At 52.7% G+C, this 25,044-nt stretch overlaps 1 protein-coding gene across 2 annotated transcripts in view; it reads left to right on the top strand.

The window, feature by feature from the left end:
- VAC14 (VAC14 component of PIKFYVE complex) overlaps positions 1 to 25,044 on the top strand; it is a 99,376-nt gene that overhangs the window by 21,054 nt on the left and 53,278 nt on the right. For both annotated transcript variants that reach the window (XM_073226165.1, XM_073226166.1), the window contains exons 10-13: positions 3,374 to 3,437; positions 9,575 to 9,719; positions 9,992 to 10,057; positions 23,344 to 23,500. In XM_073226165.1, coding sequence (XP_073082266.1) covers positions 3,374 to 3,437; positions 9,575 to 9,719; positions 9,992 to 10,057; positions 23,344 to 23,500 — 432 coding nt within the window. The remainder of the gene's footprint in view (positions 1 to 3,373; positions 3,438 to 9,574; positions 9,720 to 9,991; positions 10,058 to 23,343; positions 23,501 to 25,044) is intronic.

A 25,044-nucleotide genomic window follows, 5' to 3' on the forward strand; every position in this document is an offset into this window, starting at 1 on the left:
AGGAAGGGCAGCCGCAGGTGTGCAGCTTGGCTGGGAATCCAGAATTGCAAAGTAAAACAATGTGTCATCTTTACTCCTCAATGTGGCAGTCACGTAAAAGATCACTAATACTCCTGTGTGAGGCTTTAGGGGGTTGACTACACTTCCCTTCTCCTGTTCTTGAAGTGCATATATGTTGGTACCACCTTCCTAAAAGGCGACTTGTCAGTACCTATTAAAATATAAAATGTATGATCTTTCCACTCAGCAGACCCTTTACATAGGGTGTTGGAGACATGTTTGCAATCCTGCACAAGGAGGCGGGGGAGAGAGATGAGAGAGGATTAGGAAGCAATTGAAATTAATTAGAAGCCAGTTTCTGACATCACATCATTTCATCTATAAATGTGTGTGTTTCTAACATTAAAAAGGGAGAGAGGCCATGGGGGAGTAAGGGGGAACATGGAGTCCTGGATGCCCTCCCAGGATGGCCTGCCCAGCCTCCCTACATGTCCTCCCTGCCTTTCCCAGGCCTGTTCCAGCGGACACCAGGCTGCTCAGCAAGCCGAGCCCACACCTGCTCCCACCAAGCTCTGCCCCATTCCCCAAGGGCCTCTGGGACTAGAGAGGACAGGCAGCAGCTTGGAGCTTTTCCGTTCATCGTGGGAATTCAAGGCCCCATTTACTGGTGGGGAAAAAAAGGGTTCATGGCCCACAAGGAATAGCACTGCTCTAAGACAGTATGAAGTAGAAAGAGGAAATTGCAGAAAATATACTCTGATTCCACTTATATTTACAAAACAAAAACTAGGGTAGCAAAAGATGGAGAGGGATACTTGCCTAACTTTTAAAATAGTTACCTACACAAGAGTGAAGTAACTTTGAAGTTAAAATTACTTTTCTTTGTTTTGTTTGTAAAGTTTTAGAATGAGAACATAAGTGTATAATTTGAGACTTTCAACAGGCCAAGGCTGGTACCATTTGAACAATATAAATAATGACAGTTTTAATCTGTAACCCACAGAATATAAGTATCCATAGATCTATAATGATATAAATGAGTGGATGGATGGATGGATGGATGGATGGATGGATGAATAGCTAAATAGGTAGGTAGATAGGTAGATAGATTAAATAAATAGCAGAGAAGAGACAGCTCTTCCTTACAGAAGAATTTCAGTTGAGATAGGAGGAAAGAGGAAAATAGAAAATCACCATTAGGCAAACTCCACAGTAGTAATTATTATAGGCAAGACCCACCTCCAGTAGATGCTAATATTAGTAGAGAAATGTTTGAGGAAAAAAACTGGATATTTGTCTAGTTTCAAATACCTTACCTAAGATATTTACTAATAACAAAAAAGAAAGATGGGAACTTTATAGGACAGAAACCTGACAGACACCACTATAATCAGGTGATCCACTTACCAGCACCAGTAATGAGACACACATTGTGTATCCCTGATGTGATGCATGGAGAAGGCACATCACTTCCATGGCATTCTTCTAGAAATGCCCAACCTCAACCTAATCATAAAAAAAATGGGACAAACCCAGTCGGAGAGACATGCTATGAAGTAACTGTGGATAAAATGAAGAGTTCCTGTGGCCAGGATTCTCACCTGGCCCTGGTTGACTAGCTCACTGCCCACCTGTGGGCATTACATGGCTGTTGGCTCTATAAAAAGAGCTCCACCCAGTGCTCTGGGCACAACACGGTGGCAGGGCTGCAAGGCTGCAGGCGAGCAGAGCAGAGGCTGGAATGGTGGCAGTGCCGAGGACAGAGGCCCAGAGGACAGCTGTGCAGAGAGGCCTAGAAGCAGAGACTGGCTTGCTGCATGCAGACTCGCTCTGAGTGAACGGGATTCTAGTGACTGACCTGACACCTGGAAATAAAGTTTTGGTATAACCCTTTCACCCCAAAGAGCATTCTGCTGTCCATTTCTTTGGTCACATTGAATCCATAGCGAACTTGCCTGGGGCGGAAACCCATTGGCAAGACAGTAACTGACCAGGGCTTCAAAAGTTTCATGTTCATCAAAGACTGAGGAACTGTCCTAGATTGGAGGGGACTAAGGAAACAGGACGTTTATGCAGTGGGGGTCCCACACTTGATCTGGAATAAAGGACATGAATGGGAAAATGGGTGGAATCCAGTTAGGTCTGTAGTTAAATAGTATGGTATGAATGTTACTTTCCTGGTTTGATAGTTGCACAGTGGATGTGTTTGATGTTAACATTATAGGCAGTGGGGTGAAGGGTAGACAGAATTCTGTACTATTTTTGAAACTTTTCCATAAATCTAAAATTACTTCAAAATAAAAAATTTTTTAATGTAAGAAAATAGCCATCACACCATATTCCCCCATCCTCTAGGCCTCAGCAACCTCTGTTTTACTTTCTGTCTCTATAGATCTGCCTGCTCTGGACGTTTTCTGTAAATGAACTCATACAACATGTGGTCCTTTGCAACGAGCTTCTTTGCCTTAGTATAATGTTTTCAAGTTTCATCCATGTTGTCGCACACATCAACACTTCATTGCTTTTTATTGCTGAATAATAGTTCATCGTGTGGCTCCAACACATTTTGTTTATCCATTCCTTGGTTAATAGACATTTGGATTGTTTCTTTTTGGCTGTTGTAAATAATGCTGTCGTAAACATGGTGTGCAAGTTTTGGTGTGGACATAAGTTTTGGGTTCTTTTGGGTATATACCTACGAGTGGAATTGCTGGGTCATGTGTTAACTGTTGAGCCTTTTAAGGAACTGCCAGACTGTTTTCCAGAGCAGTTGTACCATCTTATATTCCCACCAGCAAAGTCTAAGGGTTCCAGTTTCTCCACACTCTCGTCACCACTTTTTATTATCTCTTTTTTATTTTAGCCATCCTAGTGGGTATGAAATAGTATCTCAATTGCAGTTTTGATTTACTTCCCTGATGGCTAACAATGTTGAATATCCCAGAAGTCATTTTTAACATCCATTGCCCTCTGGCCAACAGTCACTTGTGAGATTCCTCAAGTGTGTTCAGCCTTGGGTCCGTCTCCTTATGAGATCACTTGCCTAAAAACTACAGTGGGGATCAGTACCGGAGAGGAGAGAGGAGGGCTGGTTTTGCTTTTGCTGGAGCAGGAAAGAGAAACAACTCGACTGCAGTTTGTAAGCAATAAATGGATTTTAAACTTAAAAAAAAAAAAACTACAATGAGTACTATTCCAAAGCTTTGGGGAATGAGTGAGCATTGGGTCCTCAGGGTTCCACATACCTTTATAAGAGCTGGAATCAAGGTGTTGGGGACTAGAGAGTCTGTGTGTCCTTCTAACAGGGATCTTGTTCATTCAGAAGACCCCAGCAGCCTTCAGAATGATGCCTTGTCCCTCTTACTCTCCACAGGAGGCCCTGAGGGTTCTTGTGACTCCAGCTTCAGTAGCAGCATCAGTGTCTTCACTACAGCTAGGTAAGTGGTTTGTTTCAGCAAGAGGTATTTATGGAAAGTGAGCAGCCTGGAACTTTCCTGGGTGCAGCAGACTGCAGTGAAGACCCAAAGCAAACTCTGCTTAGGGCCACCACAGATGGCACAGGAGGTGCCTGATGAAGGAATCTAGAGGACACTGAGCCAGCTGAGCCCACCCAGTTCCGCTGGACTGGTAGCTTTAGGGAGGGATTAGAAGCTCCTGAAGATCCGTAAATACAAGTTGTAGAAGTATAACAGTGCATGGTGACTGCAGGGAGATACTTACAGACTCCTTTGCCCAGAACCCTTTGTTTATCAGGATAGCGTGAGGCTGACAGGACTGACAAGGGGAAGGCTGTTCTAGGCGGTCCGAAGCAGTCAGTAATCGAATCTGATAGCGCATAGAGCTCTCGAGGTGCCCCGGTCGACTGTAATTGCGCAGCCTTCCACGGGGGGGCAGTGCAGGCCAAGCAGCGAGATAGTTCCCTTGCTTTCCATCCCCCTCCGTGCCTGCAGGGTGATGCCCTACCCCCAGGAGGGAATTGTCTCCATTGTGTCCCTGTCTGAGGCACCCAGGGGGTGAAATGGATGGTGGTTCTCCTACAGAGTGTTTCTTCTCCCTGAACTCACCCCTGACCCTGGGCCCTGGGGAATCCGTCACTCCTGAAGAAAAAAATTTGCTTAACCCCAAGAGGCTCTTTTCGACCCAGACCCTTAGGATTTTTCCTCCCTTCATACCATTTTTTAGTTTATTCTTATCTCTGAAGAACCTATTGGTATTTTCAAAGAATGCCAGTTCTGACTATAAACATGGACTACTCCTAGAACCTCTCCCAAGTTTTTTGAACAAGCCAGGAAACATCATTCATTCATTTGTTTTCAGTTAGTTGTCACTTACACTGGAGCACCTGCCTGCATTCAGCCCTACAGGTTCCAAGATAAAGATCCGGCCCCTGGGTGTGATCCCTGACCCCAAGGTTCTCTCGTGGGGAGCCAGAAAGGCCATGATTGTTAGCATGGGGGCCTCAGCGTGGGTCGGCGCTAGCTTGGTGAAGCTCACTGGAATAAAGGCTAATGATGTGTGCTTCCTGTGCCAGATTCTCTGTGTCACATCACTGGATTTCGCTGATGTTTAAGTCCCACAGGGTCAGTGGTACTAGTATCTCCTCAGTTGTCTAGGGCCGAGGAGCAGCAGGGGGCTGCCACACAGAGAACAGACCTGGGAGGGACTCCACTGAGTGCAGGTGGGCTAGGGGCCTCCCCAACCATCCTGGTGTGATGGAGCAAGGCTCAGCCTGAATAGGGGGCAGAACGCTGGATAGACTTGAGATCTGTTTTGAAGGGAGAATTGACAGGATTTGCTGATGGATGGGATGGAGTGGGAGGAGAGAAATGAGGGAAATAAAACTTTTAGGTTTTTGGCTTGAGCCAACTCAGGACATCCTGAGTCATTTTCCCACACTGGGTGGAATGGGTGTGTGAGTGGCCAGTCAAGAGCTCTGTTCAGGCTGGTTCTGAGTGTGACCCCAAGAGTGGCTAAGGAGACAGGTTTGGGTCCTGGACTCTGGAACTCAGGGGAGAGATCTGGATGGAGATACAAGGAGACTAGTGTGTCCTGCCCTCTGCCTGGTTCTGAAGGCTGCATAAGCCAGGGTTGTAAGTGAGAGTGATAGGAGCAGACTTGTGATTTAGAAGACCTTCGGGTAGCCCCGGAGAGGGTAGAGGAGGGAGAGGCCCAGAATGCAGCGGGAAAGCCTGCTGCAGGTTTGTCCCTATACTCCAGGCTGCAGGGAATTGTCCCACTCCAGGGAGCAGCCGTGGGAGGGGAGGGGAGGGGAGGTCTCAGAGGAGGCAGAAATCGGACGGAACTGCCCGGCTGCGGAGGCCTGTCTGACTCCACTCCCTCCCTTGGGAGCTGGAGGTGCTATTTGCCCAGAGAGGCCTGTTCCCATGCTCACACCAGGAACCACCTGACTGGAGCCCGTGCCATCCTTGGTGTGTATTTGTCACTCAGGAGCCAATGCCAAATCCTACTGTATTCAGATTTAAAGATCAAACAAGAGCAAACTATCTAGTGCTTTGTCTCCCACAAATGGAGGCTTCCTCATGGCAGTCGTGCCCACTCAGTTAAGCTTTATTAGTCGAAGTTGGAGAGCTGAAGGAGCTTGCATATCGGCCTCCCTAACTCACCTGACACGGGAGCCCTGGACAGGTGTTGCCATGTGCACAGGCTTCCACTCTGAGGCCCTGGGCTTCCCAAGGGCCATGGTGTCGTCAGTGAGGGAGGTTCAGTACAGGTCTCCAGGTAGTGCTGGCTGGCTGCATAAGGCCACCAGAAAGATCTAGAATTCAGTGCTTCCCAACTGTTAGCGTCTGCTGATTGAAAAAAAGTAGTAAAGATTTTTTATAAAAAACAACTTTGAATTCAGAAACAATTTTTTTTTAGATTTACCTTTCTTCTAATTTGATTAGAGATGTAACATAGGAATACCATGAAGAGTTAGACGTTACAGATATGAAGTGCTGTCCCCCAGGAGCACCACTGGGACTTACCATTATTTATTGGTAGTATCAGAAGCATTATTCAATAAATTGGTATTTTAATAGCCACAGGAGTGCCATGCATTGAAAACTATAGTATGTATACATGTAAGACATTCATTATGAATGCTTTATGAGAAAATGCTCAGTGGAAATGGTGTTTTGCAGACACCTTGAAATAAGTCAGAAACCCCCAAGAGTGATGTCTAGACTTCTTGGAACTGATGGAGAAATGTATTTTAAAATGTGGTGAGCCCCCTTCTGTTCTCTAGGGAAGGTATGCCAGGGCAAAGGATACCCCATCTCAGGGTTCAGACCTGCAGCTCAGGAACTGAGCAGGCCATGCAGCATGCCCTCTGTGGGAAGGCCTGGGTTCTGAGACCCGGCTCCCCACTGAGCATGCCCAGAGCCCAGCACACAGCAGCTGGCCCCACCCAGCAGAGCAGCCAAAAGCTGCCCTTTCAAAGGTGTGTGAGGTCTTTCCTAGGCATCAAGATCAGTCTTAGTTTTCTGAGGTGTGTCTGCTTCCCATGACCTTCACCTCCAACCAGCCAAGGGAAGTGAGACCCGGGGTGAGCATCTCTGGCTAAGGGAATGAGTTCTCCACACATGGCCCCATGGCCTTGGATGGGTCCCATACTGTCTCATCTGCATTGAAGGATTGAATTATGTGAAACATGGGGATCCCTTTCAGCTATGAAACTCTTGGTTGTTTGAAGATGACATCTGCGTCTCCAGCAGTCTTTAGGTACCCATGTCTGGAGAGATTTGCTGGGGGGGAAAGTCAGAGAATGTTAGTGCACAAAATGCTGATAGATTGCACACCAGGATTTCACTAAGAAATCCTTCCTTTGTTATTCGGCCCTGACACGGTGCTACCCGAGAGAGGTGCCAAATGGACTGGCCCTTGCTTTCTCCCCCAGTAGAGACACTGAGCTGGCCAGAAGCATCTTGGGGCTCTGTGACTTAAGGAGCCCAGCTGGCCAAGGGACTGTGTAGCCTGTCATCTTGGGGCCCTGTTTGGGGCCATGGGATTTGGAGTGCCCCTGGCACAGATCTGCACTAGGCTTCCCTGGTGTCCTCTCCCACCCCACGTGGAGACTTTGACCTACTGACCAGAAACTGCATTGACAGGTGTGTATGACAGCCTCTTTCTTCCTCCAGTGCACCGGATGCCGGGTCTGCCCTAGGCAGAGAGTGGCCGGTCTCCACAGGGGCTGCCGTTCAGCTGTCCCTGCCAGGGGACAGCTGGAAATGCTGCTGCCCTAGACTCTCCTGAGCCCGGCCCGAGAGGAGGCAGTGCTCTGCAGGGCTGAGGCCACTCTAGACTCAGGCTGCTCGCAGTCGTATCGCCAGCCCACCACTCCATGACTGTGACCCCGCACAGGCTCACAACGCCACTGGGCCTGACCCGCACAGTGGACTGCAGGGAGCTGGGCTTGGCACTGCTTTCCTGCCCACCAGCAGCTCAGGACGTGGTGATTGCTAGGCCAGGGCAGTCCAGGGTCCCCCAGGGAGATAAAAACAATGTGGCGGTGACCTGCCAGGCACAGGGTACTCGTGGCACCTGGAACACTGCACAGCTCCTGCTGGGAAAAGGGACTCGCCGTGGATCTCAGGCTCACTGGGTTAGGAAAGCTGGGCAGGAAGTGGGGCAGCCTCCGCTTGTTCCCCTGCCTTCTGAGCTCCTGCTCTGTGGAGGCCTCGGGCTGCAGGTGGCTGGCCCCGGGAGAGTGACAATGGAGCGTGCCAGAGGGGGCCCAAAGGAGGCCAGCAGGATGGGGAAAGAAGGCCTTGGAGCTAAGACAGTAAATCCTGGCCACTGGCAGGGGAGAGAGAGTGCCTAGCAAACGGTCAGAGAAGAAAAGTAAATGTTCTGGAAGCCCTGGGGCGGATTGCCAGCCGGATGCTGTAGACCTGCTCTTTGTGGGGCGGCCGCCATCATGTGGCTGCTGAGCACAGGCGATGTGGCGAGTGAACCACTACGCTCTGGGGGGCATGAAATACACGCTGGGTTTCAAAGACTTGGGACACAAAAAAGAACAGAGTATCTTACTAGTGACTCATGTGTTGATTTTTATATTGGTTATATGTTAAAATTATACTTTGGGTATGTTGGGTTAATTCTAATTAAAACTCATTTCACCTGTTACATTTTACTTTTTAACACAAAACTAGAAAATGTAAAGCTCCATATTTGGCTCATGTTATGTTTCTATTAGACAGTGAGAGAGAGATTAAGAGATTGACTGGGAGCCCAGGTTTGCCGCCCTGGACTTGCCTGTCTCAGGCCACCGGAGAACCCAGCTGTTCGCATATCCTTGGAAGACCCAGAACTTCCAGCCACTTGGCTCCCGGGGAAATCTCAGCAGCAACCCTGCCCAGAGGCTCAGGTCTTCTGGGCCCTGTCACTCTCAGGCCCAGCCCTCCTGGCCAGCAGAGGATAGAAGTGCCCACTCTCACCCCCAAAATGAGCACCATAGGGAATCATCAAACTGTACTAAACAGTAGTTCCGTTTAGCCGGTAAAGAGCCCAGAATCCGGCTCTTTAGGAATCGACATCAAATGAGCTTCAGAGGCTGCAGGCTAATTAGGAAAACATGGGCTTCGAGTTCCTGATGCAAATGAATAATTGAGCAGCCTGGAAATACCCTGGAAGACCGCTTTGTACAGAGCGGCCACTGGTCTGCACCCATTGTGGTGTCTTTGGGCGAATACATGTGATGCATAGGCAGGAAGGGAGCCCCTCCCTGACATCCTGAGGCTCTGCCCATGCCGTCCCCATCCCTGAAGGCTGCAGCCTCTGCCTGGGAACCATGCTCTGGGCAGAGGACTTGTCAGTGTCCCAGCTGTGCCCAGCCTCCTCAGGGCTGCTTGGCAGGAGTTTTCTTTGCCTAGAGACCAGCAAGACTTTGGTCCAGGAGGCCTGTGCCCTACGGAGCAAAGCACATTCTGAATAAGCTCGTATCTCAGAGGCAGAGGCTGTGTTGCCTCTTCCCAGCTCAGTGTTACAGCTTCAGGGGCAACTCTCAAGGCTTCTCAACCAGGGGCCACACCATGCTAAGTGCCCTGGAGTATGGCAAGGTGGAAAGCCACCTCCCTGTCCTCACTCAAGAAATATTCTCAGCTGCCTGGTGAAGGACCTGTTGGGTGTTGCAGGTGCTACCAGGGCCATCCCCTGGACTCTCAGCAATTGGTAGTTTTATCAGCAGAGGGTCTAGACTTAGTCCTGAGGATGCTAAACAGCCTTTCAGCTCTGAGGTCTTCTGGGGCCCAGCTTGGTGACATCACAGAGGTGTTCTCCAGCACAAACCAGGCTAGTGCTGGAAAAAGAAAAGGGAAAGTAAGTGGGCACCTAGCAGACTGGCCCTCCTCCCCCAAATGTGGTTGTCATGGCTCCAACCTTGGAAAGGGAGGAGGGAAGCTGAGGGAGAGAAACTAGTCCTCCACAAGCCATGCGAGGGTGTGTGCTATCTGCCCCCTCCCAGGACAGTGTGTGTGGTTCTGCCCGCGGGTGGTGGGGCAGGGTGGTACTGCGGCTCGGTGGGAGGGGCTGCAACCTGCTTCAGCTCGGCTCTCTTCTCTGGTCTTGCCCACAGCACCGAAAGGGCCCCTGTGACCCTCCACCTCGATGGGATTGTGCAGGTCCTAAACTGCCACCTCAGTGACATGGCCATCGGGATGATGACCAGGATTGCCGTCCTGAAATGGCTCTACCACCTCTACATCAAGACTCCTCGGAAGGTAGGTGAGCCCTCAGGTCCATCGGCCTGGTAGTCCTCTAAGCCAGCATCTTCTTCCAGGTTCACTTTTGTTTTTGAGGACCTACCTTTGCCGGATAGGGTTTCTGTCACTGCAGTTCTGGAGAAACCCTGGCAGGCAAAGTGACAGGTGCCTGAGGAGCCCTTGGTGTTGTGGGGAGGTCCATGCAATGGGACCCTGTCCAGGCTGAACCTAGTCTCTTGAAGCAAGAGAAAGCTCACAGGTGCCTCGCATGGCTCTTCTCTACCCCGCAGATGTTCCGGCACACAGACAGCCTCTTCCCCATCCTACTGCAGACGCTCTCGGACGAGTCTGACGAGGTAGGTCAGCAGCCCCTTCCATTGGTGCTGGGCCACCCAGCCTCCCCGCTGGACTGGCTGATGGGATCTCAAAGCCGGCAGGCTCTTGCTTGGTTGCTCTCTTAGTCACCACCCAAAAAATTGCCCTCTTCTTCCAAATTAGTAAGGTGCTTCCTTTCAGACTGAAGCTGTGTTTAATGCTCTTGGCTTTGGGAATATGGACTTATCCTCTGTCAGCCCTCCTGAGGAGCACGCTGGGTCAGCATGTGGCGAGGAAGCCAGCGTGTGCGGGAACTCACTCACTTGTCCCTGCAGAGCAGGGGTAGTGCGGGTCAGCGCCCGAGGGCAAGGTCTCACTCCGCTTAGCAACCTGAACTGAGCAAGTCCCTTCACAACTGCGTCTGTTCCCTTCTCTGTTCAATGCAGTAGTAACAGGACATCGCGCGATAAGAATGAAACGACTCACAGAAAATGCTAAGTACCAGGTTGGCCCTGCCAGGCCCTCTGTGAGCATCAGTGGTATTCTGTTCGCTCAGCTGGACTCCATTTTGACGTCTAGTTTAAAGTTGGACCCTTAAGCTTTGCTTTGTCCGGGTCACCAAGAGCAAAAGGGAGAGACCGGCCCCGATGTTGGGCAGCAGGAGTAACCCCAGCCGGGAGGCTTACCCGGGAGGGGGAGGGAGAGCTGCACCCTCCGTCCTGCAGCTCTCTGGGGCAGGGGCACTGCTGTGCCGGCTCCGCTCTCAGCAGCACTCCATTCCATAGAGTTCGGGTGAGGTAGCTCTTCTCAGGGCTCCCTGTCCTCCCTGCCAAGGGCAGGTTTTGAAGCTGGGCACTGCCGTCTGCCAAGGGGCATCCCTTCCCTCCACCCACACAGCCACAAGCCGCACCTTGACCGGCCCCTCTCCTTCCCTCCTCCGGCTAGTAAATCTACAGACCTCCCGAACTGCCCAAAGGGAACATGGGAGTAGACAAGGGCCAGGGATTGGGGGAGAAGATAAGGGGGGATGTGGCTCACAACTTCCAGTAGCATGAGGCAATTCGATCTTCACTGGGCTGGTACCAGGCTTGTGTGGGGCGCAGGGCAGCTGCCCTGCAGCCTGAATTTGCCTTCCTGACCTTAAGCTAAAAGAGATGCAGACAGGCAGGTCAGTGTCTATTTCTAGGTCTTCTAAGGTACTCTGCATTTCCAGAAAAATCCAACACAGATGGTCTGGGAATGTGCCCTCGGCCGCTCCATGCACACACACTGCCTTCTCTTTCTCTTTCCCCACCACCCTGGCTGCAGCGTAAGGCCCAGGTGGACATGGCCCAGTTCTGCCTGAGTTGGGAATGACTCGCTGCACAGTCACGGCCCTCATTTCAATACAAAAAGGAAGAGAAGAACTTTGCCGATTGGTTCCTTCCCTAGGACTTTACTGGAAGCAGCTGAGTTTTCAGTCCTTTAAATTCCGCCTTTTAATCCCATCCAGCTCTGTCGGCTTGTGATTGGTTTTTGCGTGCGTGTGCATTTAAAGGGAGCAGGAGGAGACGCAGTCCATTAAACAGCTCTGTTCAGGTTGCGGCTGTGGGAATGCGATTTGCTGAAGTGCCAAATGTTGCCGGGGCTTTGGGACACATTTGTGGGCCTGCAATGGGGAGAGGAGGATTACAGCTGCTGGTGGGGACGGAGCGGAGGCATCATCACAACACAGTGACGAGTCCCTGCCTTCCCATCCCTCCAGGGGGGGGGGATTTGGGGGCCTCAGTAATCAGTGGGGAGTCCTGATTCTGCCACATGCTGCTTCATCATCAGGTCACCTTCTTAAGTGTCCCCTCCTGAATCTCTTCGGTGACCTTGAGGACATACTGTGTACTTAGCAGTAGAAATACAGCCATGAACAAGACAAAGTCCTTCTTCTCTTGGAGCTTCCTTTCTAGAACTCCTCTCGCGTTTTCCAAGTATTTCCAACCAAAGCCCTACCTCAACTGGGGGCTCCCTAAGGTTCAAGACTCTAAAAGCCGATCAGTCAGATCAGACCACAGCCAGAAGGCCCCTTCCTATTGTGGCTTTGTGGAGCCTCCTTTGCTAATAGAATTTAACCAGACACTAAGCCTGGAGGGTTTTACATCCAGCCTGGGGCCTCGGGGCACAGGTCATCCATTGTCTTGGATACTACTAATAACACCGAACTTACATAAAGTAATTACTGTGCCAGGAGCTATGCTAGACCCTTGGTTTGTAGTATCCAGAGAACCTTCAACAAGTCTACAGGGATGTAACATTATTATTTCCATTTTGCAGTTCAGAAAACTCAGCCTAGGGACATAAAGTACTTTGCACACAAAGTTGTGAGGCCAAACTCAAAACCAGATCTTTTTGACTCCAAAGCTCATCTTCCTAATCACTTGACCATCATGCCTGTGTTTCAGCTGGTGTTATCCCAGCTACCCCAATCAGAGCCAGCTGGGCAAGTGGGGAGCTTGTGTGTCTCATTGTATCATCATTCCCATGTCTGGCCTTCATCTCTTGTCCCACATATTCTTGAGAAGAGTTCTCCATTTTTAGAGAGGTGTGTATATTCTGCAAAAGCTCTCCTGTCAGCCCCCAGGCCCTTTGTCCACTTTTCTTACTGATTTGTGGAAGATCTTTGTATATTGGGGACATAAGATTTGTCATCTGTGTTACAAATGTGTTTCTCTCACAGTATGATTATGATAAGCCCATGTGCTTCTCACCCTTGCTGAGCACCACTGGTCCCAGGGGACAGTGTACCCAGGTGTTAATGATGTAAGAGATGGGCACAGGCACTTCCAGCTCTGCCCACCACCATGTTCTGCAGTCTCATTGTTCGTCAGTTCTACCCCAGTGACAGCTTGGTAGTCCATGCCTTTCTGGCATCCTTTATTCAGGATAAGTGGCTATTTCCTGAGTACCGCCTTCTTGCAGACTTTATCTGAAAATCCCTTTTGTCAGAAAGAATTTGCAGGTGTCAAATTAATATTCCTGGCACCAGAGTAGAAATCCTCCCATTAGCTAGAGGTCCAATTACTTGTTTTTAAGTGAAAATGTGACCCTGATTTCAACAGCATGGAATGTAGAGCACATGCTCAGAGCTTCCCCGGGGGAATCTGTTGGGGAGGTGAGACTGCTTCTTCCCCTGTCCAGGAAACGCTGTTTGTCAGCTGCCCTCTAAGCCTGCAGCTGCCTGAGTGAGCGCTACCCACGAGCACCAGGAGACAGGGCCTCTCAGTGGTCTAATGGTGTGGCTGGCCCTGGAGGGGCCTCGGGGTGATTCCTTAACCCCATCCCGCTCTCAAGCACAGCTGCCGTCAACCTGCATTTAAACCCTCGGAGCGGAATGGTGGGTATATGTCCTTATCCATCTGTCTAGCCCTGTGGGATGTACAACCCCAGGCGCAAATGCTGACGTGAACTGCAGGCTCGGGCTGCTGATGTGCCAGCGTAGGTTCACCGACTGTAACGGATGTCCCTCCGTGCTGGGGGAGGTTATGGGGGCTGGGGGGTGGGGCCAGGAGCTGCACGTGTGCTGGGCAGGGGCTCTGCAGGCAATCCCTGTACTTTCTGTTTAGTATTGCTCTGAGCCTGAAACTTCCCTAAGAAATAAAGTCTATTCAAAACAAACAAAAAACATGTAGAACTTTTTTTAAAAATCTCAGTCTCAGAGGAGACTTGGAAGGACATCTGGTGCCCCTCTCAGAGCACATAGCACCCAGACAGCAGATCACCAGACCTGAGACTGAATCCCAGCTCCAAGCCCTCCTCACCAGGGACCTGGAGCAGAGTCTAACCTGCCTAACCTATGAAGTGGGGCTAATGACGTCTACGCTTGCCTCACAGACTGTTTAAAGAGACAGTGTAACGCTCCTGACCAGATCCTGGCCCATCGTATCAACCTGTCTGTCATGACAAGTTCATGAGGCATTTTCCTGTGTTAAAAATGTCCCACTCAGGAGCGAGGCTTATCCCCGTACATGTGAGTCATCTTGTAAAGCTTTAGAGTCCTTCTTGCAGGGCTTATTCACTATGAAGTTTACTTCCGGTATTTCAGATGTTGTGATACTGAGTGGTGTCCCTTCCCAATACTATTTTCTCTCCAGATCATAGAGCAGCCTGTGGTTAAGAGCACAAGCTTTGGAGTCAGGCAGTCCAAGAGTCTGGTCCTGGCTTTGTCACTTAGTAGTCGATTGACCTTGAGCAAATAACCTGGCTTCTCTGAGCCCCAGTTGCCTTATCTGAAAACTGAGAATAATAGTGGACCCATTCTCCAAGGCTTGTAGTGAGGATTGAATGAAATCAGGAATGTACATGCAGTAAATGCTAACTCCTCTGATGCTGGCAATAATTTCTATAAAAATGTCCAAGACACACACTGAAGTCAGGAAGATGGGCTCCCTGTTTGCCCCGTGTGCTTCCTGCCTCAGCTCCAGCAGCCAAAGCAGGACAGAGGCCGCTGCCGTCCCGTTGCCCTGCCATCCTCAGGATCCCAGAGGCCTGCGTGGGTGGCCAGCACAGGCGGCAGTCTGAGCCTCGTCGTCCATCTCTGGGTCGCAGAAAGGCTGAGGGGAAGATAGCGGGCTGCAGGAGCGGCCCCCTCACGGCATGCCGTCCCCTTCTCGGCCCCGCCTCAGCGCCCCCAGGCTCCTGAGGAAGAGCTGCCCAGAGCAGCATGGGGGTGCATCAGGGCTGGGTCTGCGCTTCGCAGGGGGAAGGGTCCCGGCTGGCTGCACTGGGTCCCAGGAAGGGGCGAGCAGCGGCGTCAATGGGAGCTGCACTGGGAACTCTCGCTCAGAAGCAAGCCCTTCAGGCGCTCACTCCTGGGGCCTCCAGGGGCAGCCTCCCCATCTTCAGAACATTCCGGAGCTGGGGTATCCTGAACACTTCAGAGCAGAGGTTCTAAACCCAGAAGAAGCCCTCTCTTTCCCTCCCCTAGTTTCAGAGTAATTATGAGGAGAAATTGCTGACGGGAGCTCCTTGCTTATGTGACTGATGTAGAAGCAGAAAAAAAAGAATGAAAACCACCTTTCTGGGAAATCCAGGCAGGATTGTGAGGGCATTATTCATGGCAATGGTAGAGTTTCTGGCTCAGGAACCCATTAACTGCATGAAAAGTGTGGCCCAGCGTGACATTCAACGTGACATAGGAGGCTGGGATGGTGGGCGGCTGGTGGGGTAGGTCTAAGGAGTGGTTTGGGGGCGTCTAACAATGGTACTTAAACCACCGTGGGAGCAGTGGTGTACCCCAGCGCAGGGCGGCTGGGTACCTTCCCTGGCCTCGACCCCATGGCACATCTCAGAAGTGTCTGGACCCATAGGGCAGGGGCCCACAGGCCATCCCAGGTTTTGCTGAGTCCTGAGGGAAGGGCGGCCATCAGCTGTTCTCTTTGGTGCAAGATTAGCCTACCAACCCACATGTCAGGGCACTCAGCCCTCATCAGCATGGGGTCACTGGGGAGCGACATAGCTATATTTGAGGGATCGTTGGCTTTCCCTTTAGAAACCACAGCAGTGCTCTGTGCTGGACCCCACATGTCTGTGGCAGGAGACCAGGAAGAGAAACCCAGAGTTTATGGGGTCACTGCTCTGTTTGGGGTTCAGTGCGTCAATTGTCTTAACAAATCTGTCTGGTGGTCTTCGAATAGTTTTAATTATCCCTAGTCTGACATACGAGGAAATTCAGGCATGAGGAGGAGAACTTGCCCACTGTGAACACCACCAAGAGCAAGAAGTTAGGCCTCTGATTCCAGAGCACCCAAAGTGCCACCCAAGGTCTGACCTCGCTGCAGAGTGGGGTTCCAGCCGGGCTGAGGACACCACTTCATGCAGGCCAGCCCCCTCTCCCATTTTAGATGCCCCTTTTCTCCAGGCATCTACCTTTGACCTGCCCCTAGGCTGCCCACCATCCGCAGGAGTGGGGCCAGAGGCTGGGCCAGCTGCAGGGCAGTGTGGGAAGTGGCCCAGGTGAGGAACAGGAAGGCAGGCCTCTGCCCACTGCCTCGCTCTCCGTGGGACCAGGCAAGGCCACAGAATCTCCTCGCCTCAGTTTCATCCCTAAAATGCCGTTGGACTAGGCCGTGTTCGTCTCGTCCAGCTCTGACTCTGTGTGGTCCTGACTCCACTCCCTGGAATACTAATGCTGCCTGCTCAGAAGGGGACAGTCTTCCCGAAGAATGGGACTTGTTTTTCCTTCTCATATCCTTGCCTCAGTTTTTTTATTCCACTCCAATTTTCATTCCACCCACTTTCCAAAACAAACAAAAACAACCCCTCCAACCCTTGCCTCAGTTTCAAAGATTTCTTTACAGGCAGATCACGTGATCAGGTCAGCCGCTAGCCAGGGAACCAAACGGTAAGATGTCAGGGCCCCAGAACTTGGTTCCTCCTGCCGAGAGCCCACCCCGTGTGAGAGATGAGCTGGGCCCCAGTGCAGACAGCCTGAAAGAGAAAGGTGCCGGCCTTTCCCTGCCAGAGCCCTCCGTGGGCCCCACCAAGGACACGGGGCACTTGTCCACTCAGCTCTTCCTGCGGCTGACCCTGCAGTGTCCCTCAGGGGCCTTGGAGAGAAAGTAAGACGAATACCCGCCAGCAAGGAAAGGGCAGTGGGCTCCAGTCACAGTCCCCAGGGACAGCCGGCCGCAGGACCCAACAGGCCCCACGGAGGCACAGGCAGTCACCACTAGGGGTCCCAGGAGGACTTTGGTCTTTTGAAATGAGCCCTTGGCTTTATTTTTTATTTTTTGATATTTTTTTTAACTGAAGTATAGTTGATTTACAATATTATATTGGTTTCAATTATACAACACAATGATTTGACAGTTGCATGCATTATTAAATCCCCACCCCAATAGTGTAGTTACTGTCTGTCAGCATGGAAAGATGTTGTAGAACTGAGCCTTTTAAGTCATCGCTGGGGAGGAGAGAGATGGCATGGAGACAGCCCCAGAACTGCCTGGAAGGCAGGCCTCTAACCGCTCTCACTGCCCAGGGCCTCTCCGTTCTGTGCTTTCAGCGCCCACATCAGCCACCCTCTGGTACGGGACCTGCGTAACGGCAGTGGGCCTGGCAGCATTCGGCTCGAGGAGGCAGGTCTATGTGCCGGGTGGGTTTGTAGTATTTATTTCTGGATTCCTTCCCCTAATGGGCAAGTAAGGATGCAAGATTCCAGATGTACGTGTGTTGAGCAGGGGGCTGCTGCCTGAGCTCCTGAGGAAGGCAGAAAGTGGGCTGAGAAGGGTGGGAAAAGGGTGCTTTCCCAAAGTAGGGCCCAGCAGTAGAGGAGGAATTCGATGGAGGGGGGCCAGTTGGGGACCACCTTCCCCTGGGTCAAGCTGGGGGCTCTTGCAGAGGCAAGCTTCAGGGCCCAGGGGCAGCAGGGGCCGTTCTAGTCCTGACGACCTATGTCTCCCTGAACTCAGGAAATGATGGGTAACCTAACCTAGGAAGGCTGAAGTGCAGCAGCCTAGGCAGAACCCCCACAACAGAGCCATCCAGGCCAGGACTGCTGTGCGAACCCTCTGGAGCTTTTAAATCCAGCTGCCTGGGTCTCAGCCCAGACCTCCCGAATGGTTCTCTCAAAGCGGGCCTTGCTGCGTGGGGCCGGTGTTTTCCACAAACTTCGTGTGATTCTGATGCACATCTCAGCCTAAGATCCTACTGGGGTGCTGTGAGCCATGCTCCTAGCTCTCAGCTCTGATGCCCCCTCTCTCTGTAGCCTGTGGGATGGTGGCCAGTCCCAGGGCCCCTATTTTCACTCCCCACCCACTCGTGGCATCTTCAGAAGCCAAAATTTCTCCCAATATGTGTGTCAGTTTTTCCTCCTATGGAGATGGACAAAGCTGAATTTCCCTGACATCTTCCTGTTGGCAGTTCACAAGGCCCACAGGCCGAGAGAGGAGTCTGAGCCTAGAGATGCTGAGGACACCCCCAGCCCCACCCCCACTGCTCGTGGGAAAAGCTAACACCTAACAGTTTGCTGCATGCCAGTGCCAGGCCCCATGCTAGGCACCATGTGTGTCTGGTCTTAGTTCATCTCCACAACAACCCTTGGAGGGTAGGTTCTTTCCTGTTCCCACTTTTCCCAAGCAGAAACTGAGACTCAGAGACATGAAGGAACTTGGTCAAGAGCTCTGCTTAGATGCTCCGTGAACCCCATTTGTCACACACCACCCACCCACTCCTCTCGCATGTCAGGGCTGGCCAGGGCCCTGTGCATTCAGACCTTATAACTGTCACACGATATGAGGACAGGCTGTGGCTAGCACATAGTAGGTGCTCAGAAACATTTTATGAGAAAGTGAACAAATAGGAGGTGGGGTGGGTGCTGAGTGAGCGCACTCGGGCCTGCCAGGCCAACCCCAGGGCCGGGGCTGGGTGTTGCTTGCAGGGATGCAGGGGTTAAGCAGACCTGGAGGCGGCCAGGAGACCAGGGAGCCCTGTGCTGCTCTCCCGGTTGCCATGGCCAGTGCCCCAGAGACAGCAGGCCGTCGGCTCCTCGCCTGGTAACCACACTATAATGGTGTGTGCACTGCTCCCATGCTGCCCTCAGCGTTCCTACGTGGCTCTCAGGGAGAATTTATCATGCTGAGAGTGCAGCTTGCTGCTTGGGGCCTGGCATGATGCCCTGAGCAGTGGCTGCCATCAGCAGGAAGGACACACTGGGGGCTCAGGGGGCTGGGTTCCAAGCTGTCTTACCTCAGGCTGGCCTTTCTGTACCCTCAAGAGGGATGACTGGTGGAATGGTTTAAGCTGCCGGCCCCTGCACTGCGCTGTGGCTGTTAGTGGAACTTAGGACAGCAGTAGGTGCTGGCCCTTTGCATATGAGAGAACTACCACTTAGGGAAGGATTTCAAAGTTTATTAAAAGTGAGAAAAGAACAAAGCAATCCTGATCCCTCAGGCATGCTTTCAAGGTCGGACAGCAAATGGAGATGAAATTTTTTTTTAACTTGATTTTGCTTTATTAAGACCTAAAAGGATTTTAATTTAAGCAGGGTGGTTTTCTCAATGGGAAATAAAATAGATCACAGCCTAAAAAACCCTCCTCTCCTGCCCCCATCTAAGGTTCTTCTCTGTGGCCAGTGCTTTGCCTGCCGCGGAAGGCAGGGCTGTGGGACCCGTCCCTTCCCCATTGTAGCCCAAAGCTTTCCTAGGAAAGTAAGCACTCCTTTCCCGGGTTGGGCTGGGGCATGATTGCTGCCTGGTGCCGATCAGATTTACTCTTGCCAGAGTGGGGGCCTCTGGCCCGGGTGCTGGCTGGTGCTGGGTGCCTTCTTCCAAAGCGCCCTAAGGTGACTGCTTGGGGGCCTGTGGCAGTTCTGTGGCCCTCCTCCAGCTCCCCCAGGGGACGCTTCCTGGGAATGGCAGCCAGGCTTCCTAGGGTCAACTCTCTGGCCAAGTCCATAGGCCACAAGAGCCATTCAGTTATGTGCTGAGGGACTCAAGAGGCCTGACCCGCTGGGCTGCACCCATTGCAAGGGAAGGGGACAGGCTTCTGGTGGAAGGCAGCAGAAGGCCCCACGGCTCCCTGTGGACGCCTGCCCTCGGTGCCTCTGTGCTGCTTACTCTTAGCTCTACTTCCCAAAAGTAAGGAGCAGCATGACCTGACTCAGATCTCAGGCACGACCGCGGGCCCCACTGCTCTGGGCAGAGGCATCAGGTAGCCTTGGCAGCGGCCCTCATGAGCCAGACCTCAGCCTCAAGGGCCTTTAGCCCGAATTCACCTCCCCTGCCAGCACCTCATGTGTCCCTTGGAAACATTCTTGTGGCTTTTTGCTGGCCGGGACTGGAGAGGACCCAGCTTGGGGATTTCCTTCCCTCCTTGGAGGCCTGGAAGGCTGAACCAGTTGACATCTGGGGCCCAATCAGCTGACCAGCAGCCTAGCCAAACTTTTGACGAAAATTTCTTAGAGATAAGTGGGTAGAGTGGGAGGCCTCCCCATCCATCCCCCTGGCAGAAGTTATTCAGAACCATCCATCTTCCATTTCCTGCCTGGTGCTGTAGGTCAGCAAGTATTTATTCACTATCTGCCTAGTGCCCCACCCTGGGACTTCATATTCAGAAGTCTTGGTAGGAGGCAAGGACAGGCCAGGCCCCCAGCCTAGGGAGTTGGCCTCGAGAAGCTCTGGGGCCCCAGCTGTTCCCAGGGTGGTAAAGGAGCAGTTACCAAACACCTTAGAGACAGTGAAAGAAGGAAGCCTCCCACTGCGAGGGGTTGTCCAGGGCTGGTCTGCAGACAAGGTGCTGGGACAGAGAGCGTCTGGATGCACAGACAGAAGAAGGGAGGGAACATCCACCATCCCAGAGACAGTCTGTGGCCTGCTGGAATGCAGTGGGTGACAGCCTGCAGCAGCTCCCCCGGATGATGATTCCTTTCCCACCCTGAAATCTGCCCTTTGCTCCCAAAAGGAGGGGCTTTTTCAGGAATCATCTGGCTTCCTCCACTTTGCTCCCCCAGCCTGGGAGGGTGTGGACCCCCCCACCCCTGTGGCCTTTCCCTCAGACTTGGTTTGTCAGATGTTTTCCACACCCAGCTGTCGTGACCTTTTCACTCCACCCCTGGCCAGCTCACTCCAGGACCAGGGACCAGCCGATGTGCCTTCCCCACCCCCAGCCTGTTGCCCTAGTAACGGCAGGCACTCCTGCTTCTGCAGAATATTGCTTTCTTGTAACCTTCCTCCCTCCCTCTTTCCCCCCTCTTTTTCTCACATAAAAAGAAAGCACAAGTGTTTTATATTCATTTTGCAAAAAGCTACGTTGTGCATACTAATTGGTGTGGCTTCCTCTGCTTTCTTTGAGCCTCTCCCCGTTCTCAGAGCCCATGCTCGCTGGAAGGGCGACTAGAAGCCCAGCAGCACATCTGTAGCTTGGGCCCTTTCGTCCAGGCCTTGAGTGGGTGGCCTGTGAGCAAGGCAGCTAAGATCACAGTGTCCTTGTCCCAGAGGCTCCTGCCCACAGGCTGTAGGGTCTCCGGTGGGGTAGAGCACCAGAACCCTGGCCTGATACAGAGACGCAGAGCCAAGTCCAGCCCGTGGCCTCTGTTGCTCTGGCCCAGGCCTACTATTGACATTGCCTCCCAAGCCTCCCTCACTCCCTGGGTGGAGGCAGAGGCCTTGCCTCGGCCTGTGTCAGGATTATTGCTCCATAACCCCATGTCCAGCCCCTGGGCTGAGTGGGTTTGCTGGTCAGCTGGGGGAGCTAGCACCTGGGCTGGATGGGCACAGAGCCTCAGAGCCCCGGAGTGGCTCCCCACACACTCAGTATTCCCCTCTGCAGCCATTCCTTGCCTTCATTTTGGCAGCCCCTTCCCCTACTTGCCTCTGGGAGGCTGGCAGAGACAGTCACGCTGTTCCCTGACTCCCACTTTAAGGGACTGAAACAGTGCTGTAGGTGTGTACGTGTGTGCGGGTGCACGCGGTCCTGCCCCAAGCAGTGGTGTCTGTCACTTTTGCCAGTCCCTGGAGACCAGAGACAAATTTTTTGATATGTCAGCGTAAGAGGAGTGGTTGGGATTATTGAAGGAACCTGTACACATTTCCGGCTTTAATTGTGCAGTGGAAGTGTAATTTGCATTCATTTGCCATTTGGTGTTAAACTTTCTAAAATAAGAGCATTTGAAATGTACAGTATGCACTCTGCGGACTGGTGCTCCAGTGAGACAGGAAGAGATGGTACAGAGAGAGGCAGTGCAGATTCTCTGGTGGAGAATGAACTCTGAAGCCCTCTGTGTGCCCACTGCCATCCCTGCCCAATCCCTAAACCAGGGCCACTGACCAAGCTCAGATGTGGTACCAAAACCTAACAGAAGTGGTACATAGAGTATCTCCTGTAATCTTATGACAACCTTGCACAGGTGAATCTCCATTGCATTGGCCCATGCAAGGAAACCGAGGCTCCCCATCACCTGCAAAACCACCTTCAGACTTCTTTGGCTCATAGCTGTTGAGGAGCTTCCCCAATTTAACAGCTTCTACCTGGTTTCTGTCCTGCCCCCTGTAAAATAACAAAAATTCACTTAAACAAATTCAAGGATCATATTGGCTCTATTCACCAGTTGATGAAACAGCCAGCATCCACCTGGAAATAGAAGCTCCCCCAAACTGTAGAAAAGGGAAGGTTTTTAAAGGGGAAGTGGGGGCAGAAAAAGGAAATTATTAGCAAAGAATGCATTGTTTCAGGCAAGGTGCCCTTCCTAAGGTAGTGGAAGGAGTCTTTGGGGCAGGTTATCTCACTGTTGCTGACCGGGTAAGTTCCATGTTGACTAGTTAAGGTTACATTCCTGGAGCTGAAACTGCACTTGGGTTGGGTATTAAATCTTGGTGTGCTGGTATGGGGTTTAGCACAAGCAATTGCATTTTGGGCCCACTCTCCTTTTTAATACCCACAGCAGACCCACACCCCACTCCACTCTAGACCAAAGCCTCGTTTCCTGGAATGTGCCACATGGTTCTGGTTCTGTGTCCATGAAAGGCTCATACTAGTTAATAGAATGCTTTGCATGCCTTCCTCTACCTACTGGTTCCCCGGCAAACATGCTCAGGTACACTTCTGGACCTCCTGTCCGGCCAAGTTGCTGGTCCCCCATTGCACATGCGCTTCATTATCAGTGTCACTGTCACTACCACCTGTCTCTCCTGAGGTCACTCTCGTGGGAGGCAGAGCCTGGCCTGTCCAACCTTGTGTCTTCTCCAACCAACACAGGCTATACATGGCCCATTCTGGGTTCTCAGTACGTGCTGGGGGAGGGGTTTGTACAGGCCAAGGTAACTGGTCCAGGGTCAGCCAACTAAATGGCAGGATCAAGGTGACAAGTCAGGACTGTCTGACCACAGAGCCCCGCATAGCTTACCAGGGGACTCCAGCCTTGGGACCAGAGCCCTGTTCAAAGTGGACTCTCTTAGCTTGCGCCTGTGACTGTGTAAGGTGACAGAACAAGTGACAGCATTAATTCTGGCAGGGAAATAGGCACCCCCCGGAAGCCTGGTGTGGGTTTTGTGGCCCTCCTGGGGCCAGGATCCAGCCAAGTGCTGACATGACCCCAGCAGCCTTGTGCTTTTCTCACTTGCTCTGTTTGACTGCCAGGATTTGCTGCCTCAAGGATGTGTGCCCCTGGCCCCCTGGCCCCCATCCACCGCCTGTGTTCTCGGTAGTGCGTGTCCTTTATGGAACATTCTAAGCCCTGTTACAGCCACAGTCTGGCGGCTCTCACCAGCCCGTCATCCTCTGCAGCCGCCTCCCCACCCCCTGGAGGCGCTATCTGGCCACAGCTCTCCCAGGAGCTCCTTGACCCTCATCTGCTTTTCTCCCCCAGGTTGTCCTGAAGGATCTGGAGGTATTGGCAGAAATTGCCTCCTCTCCCGCAGGCCAGGCGGATGACGCAGGCCCTCTTGATGGCCCTGATCTCCAGGTCAGCCACTCAGAGCTCCAGCTGCCCACGCCTGGCAGAGCTGGCCTGCTGAGTGCCCCTGGTGAGTAGTCCCCTTTCGGTTGCAGCCTCGGGGACCCTGGGAATGTGCCAGGTCTGATACTGGGCTAGGGGCCCTTTGGGCTGTCGCTCTTGAGCCCTGGATCTCTGCTGGGTGTGAGGGGTCAGTAAGTTTCCTCCTAGTGACCTGTCACTCTCCGGGAGGCAGGAAGACCTGCCTCCAGGAGCCTCCCACCCCCCATGAGAGATGCTCCTGTACCTCTTCCCCATCTTCCCGCACTTCTCAGGCTCTGAGCCACGGGCTCACTATTAGCCCTGCGATCAGCTGGCGGTCTCTCTCCCTGCAGCAGCATCTCCCCACTCAGGAATCAGGGCGCTCCGGATCTTAGGTCTCACCGGTGGGCAACTCGGCAGCCATTCCCTTCCTCATCAGGAAGCTAAAACTAGCAAGCAGCGTAGCAGGCAGCCCAGGCAGGAGAGGGGATAATTCAAACAGGGTGTTTCCAGGCAGCCCTCGGCTGTGAAAGTAGCTGTGTGGCCTTCCTGGTCCTCACCCTTCAGGGTTCTTCAGGCAGCAGGCGGCTTTTCTTCCCAGGCCAGTGCCTCCCTCCCCAGCAGACACAAGAGCTCCCCAGTGACGAGGTCCTGGACATGCCCAGGGATACAGGTTGGTAGGAAAGTACGCAGCAAATCTTGGGTGTTTGCCTGGGATGTCTATTCCTTGAGTGGCTCTTGACATCCAGATTCAAGGTCCTAGACAGTTCCTTCCTCCTTGGTGCAGAAGTCAAGCATCAAATAAATAGGGGACCTTCCAGCAGCAGCTTCCCTCTTGCAGCCCTACTGGGCAGGGCCTGGGAGGCATTCTGGTACCAGCCCCAAGAACACCCGTTGGGAAAGGCCGTGGGAGCCCTGCAGGCCTGACAGCACCCCGCGCTGCCACGTCAGGGCGCAGAGGGCCCATGCCACGAAGGCGTCTCCCCAGTGATACTTGACGTCTCGGGCTCCCCCGCCCCTGCAGCAGGGTGTCATGAAGGACCCCAGGCTTCAGGCCACCGCCACTGTACGTGCTCTCCCTGCAGCTGCTCCCAAGCTTCGGACTGAAGCAAGGAAGGAGCGAGAGGCACCAGCAGCGGCCCAGCTTCCTTGTCCTGCTTCCCCAGGATGCAGGGCTTTCCTGTCCCTGGGCCCAGTTTCCTCTGGGTAGTCAGAGGCTGTGGTCCAGAGGCTCCCACATCCTGACCCCAAGACCCCTGCTGGGGCTCCCCCCCCCTCTGCCCACAGGAATCCACTCTCCATCCTGTGTCCCCAAGTGGCAGTCAGAGTCAACCTGAAGTCCCCAGGACAGGTGACAGGAATGAAGGTTGGGTGTGGGGCAGGCCCCAGTATGGGGATGGGGGACCTGGAGCGGGGCAGTGCGAGCCGACTGGAGGAGGGGCAGCAGCCAGGACAAGGCCCCAGCCTGCAGGCCTCTCCCCAGGAAGCAGCCGCCAAGCACCTCCTCTCCCGTCCAAGGGGCAGAGGCAGAAAGCTGAGGCGGCGCAACCTGGCAGGGGAAGGACACCTTGACTCCAGGACCTGGAGACCTGT

The sequence above is a fragment of the Manis javanica genome, chromosome 17 (genome assembly GCF_040802235.1).
Source record: "Manis javanica isolate MJ-LG chromosome 17, MJ_LKY, whole genome shotgun sequence".
NCBI classification, from domain to species: Eukaryota; Metazoa; Chordata; class Mammalia; order Pholidota; family Manidae; genus Manis; species Manis javanica.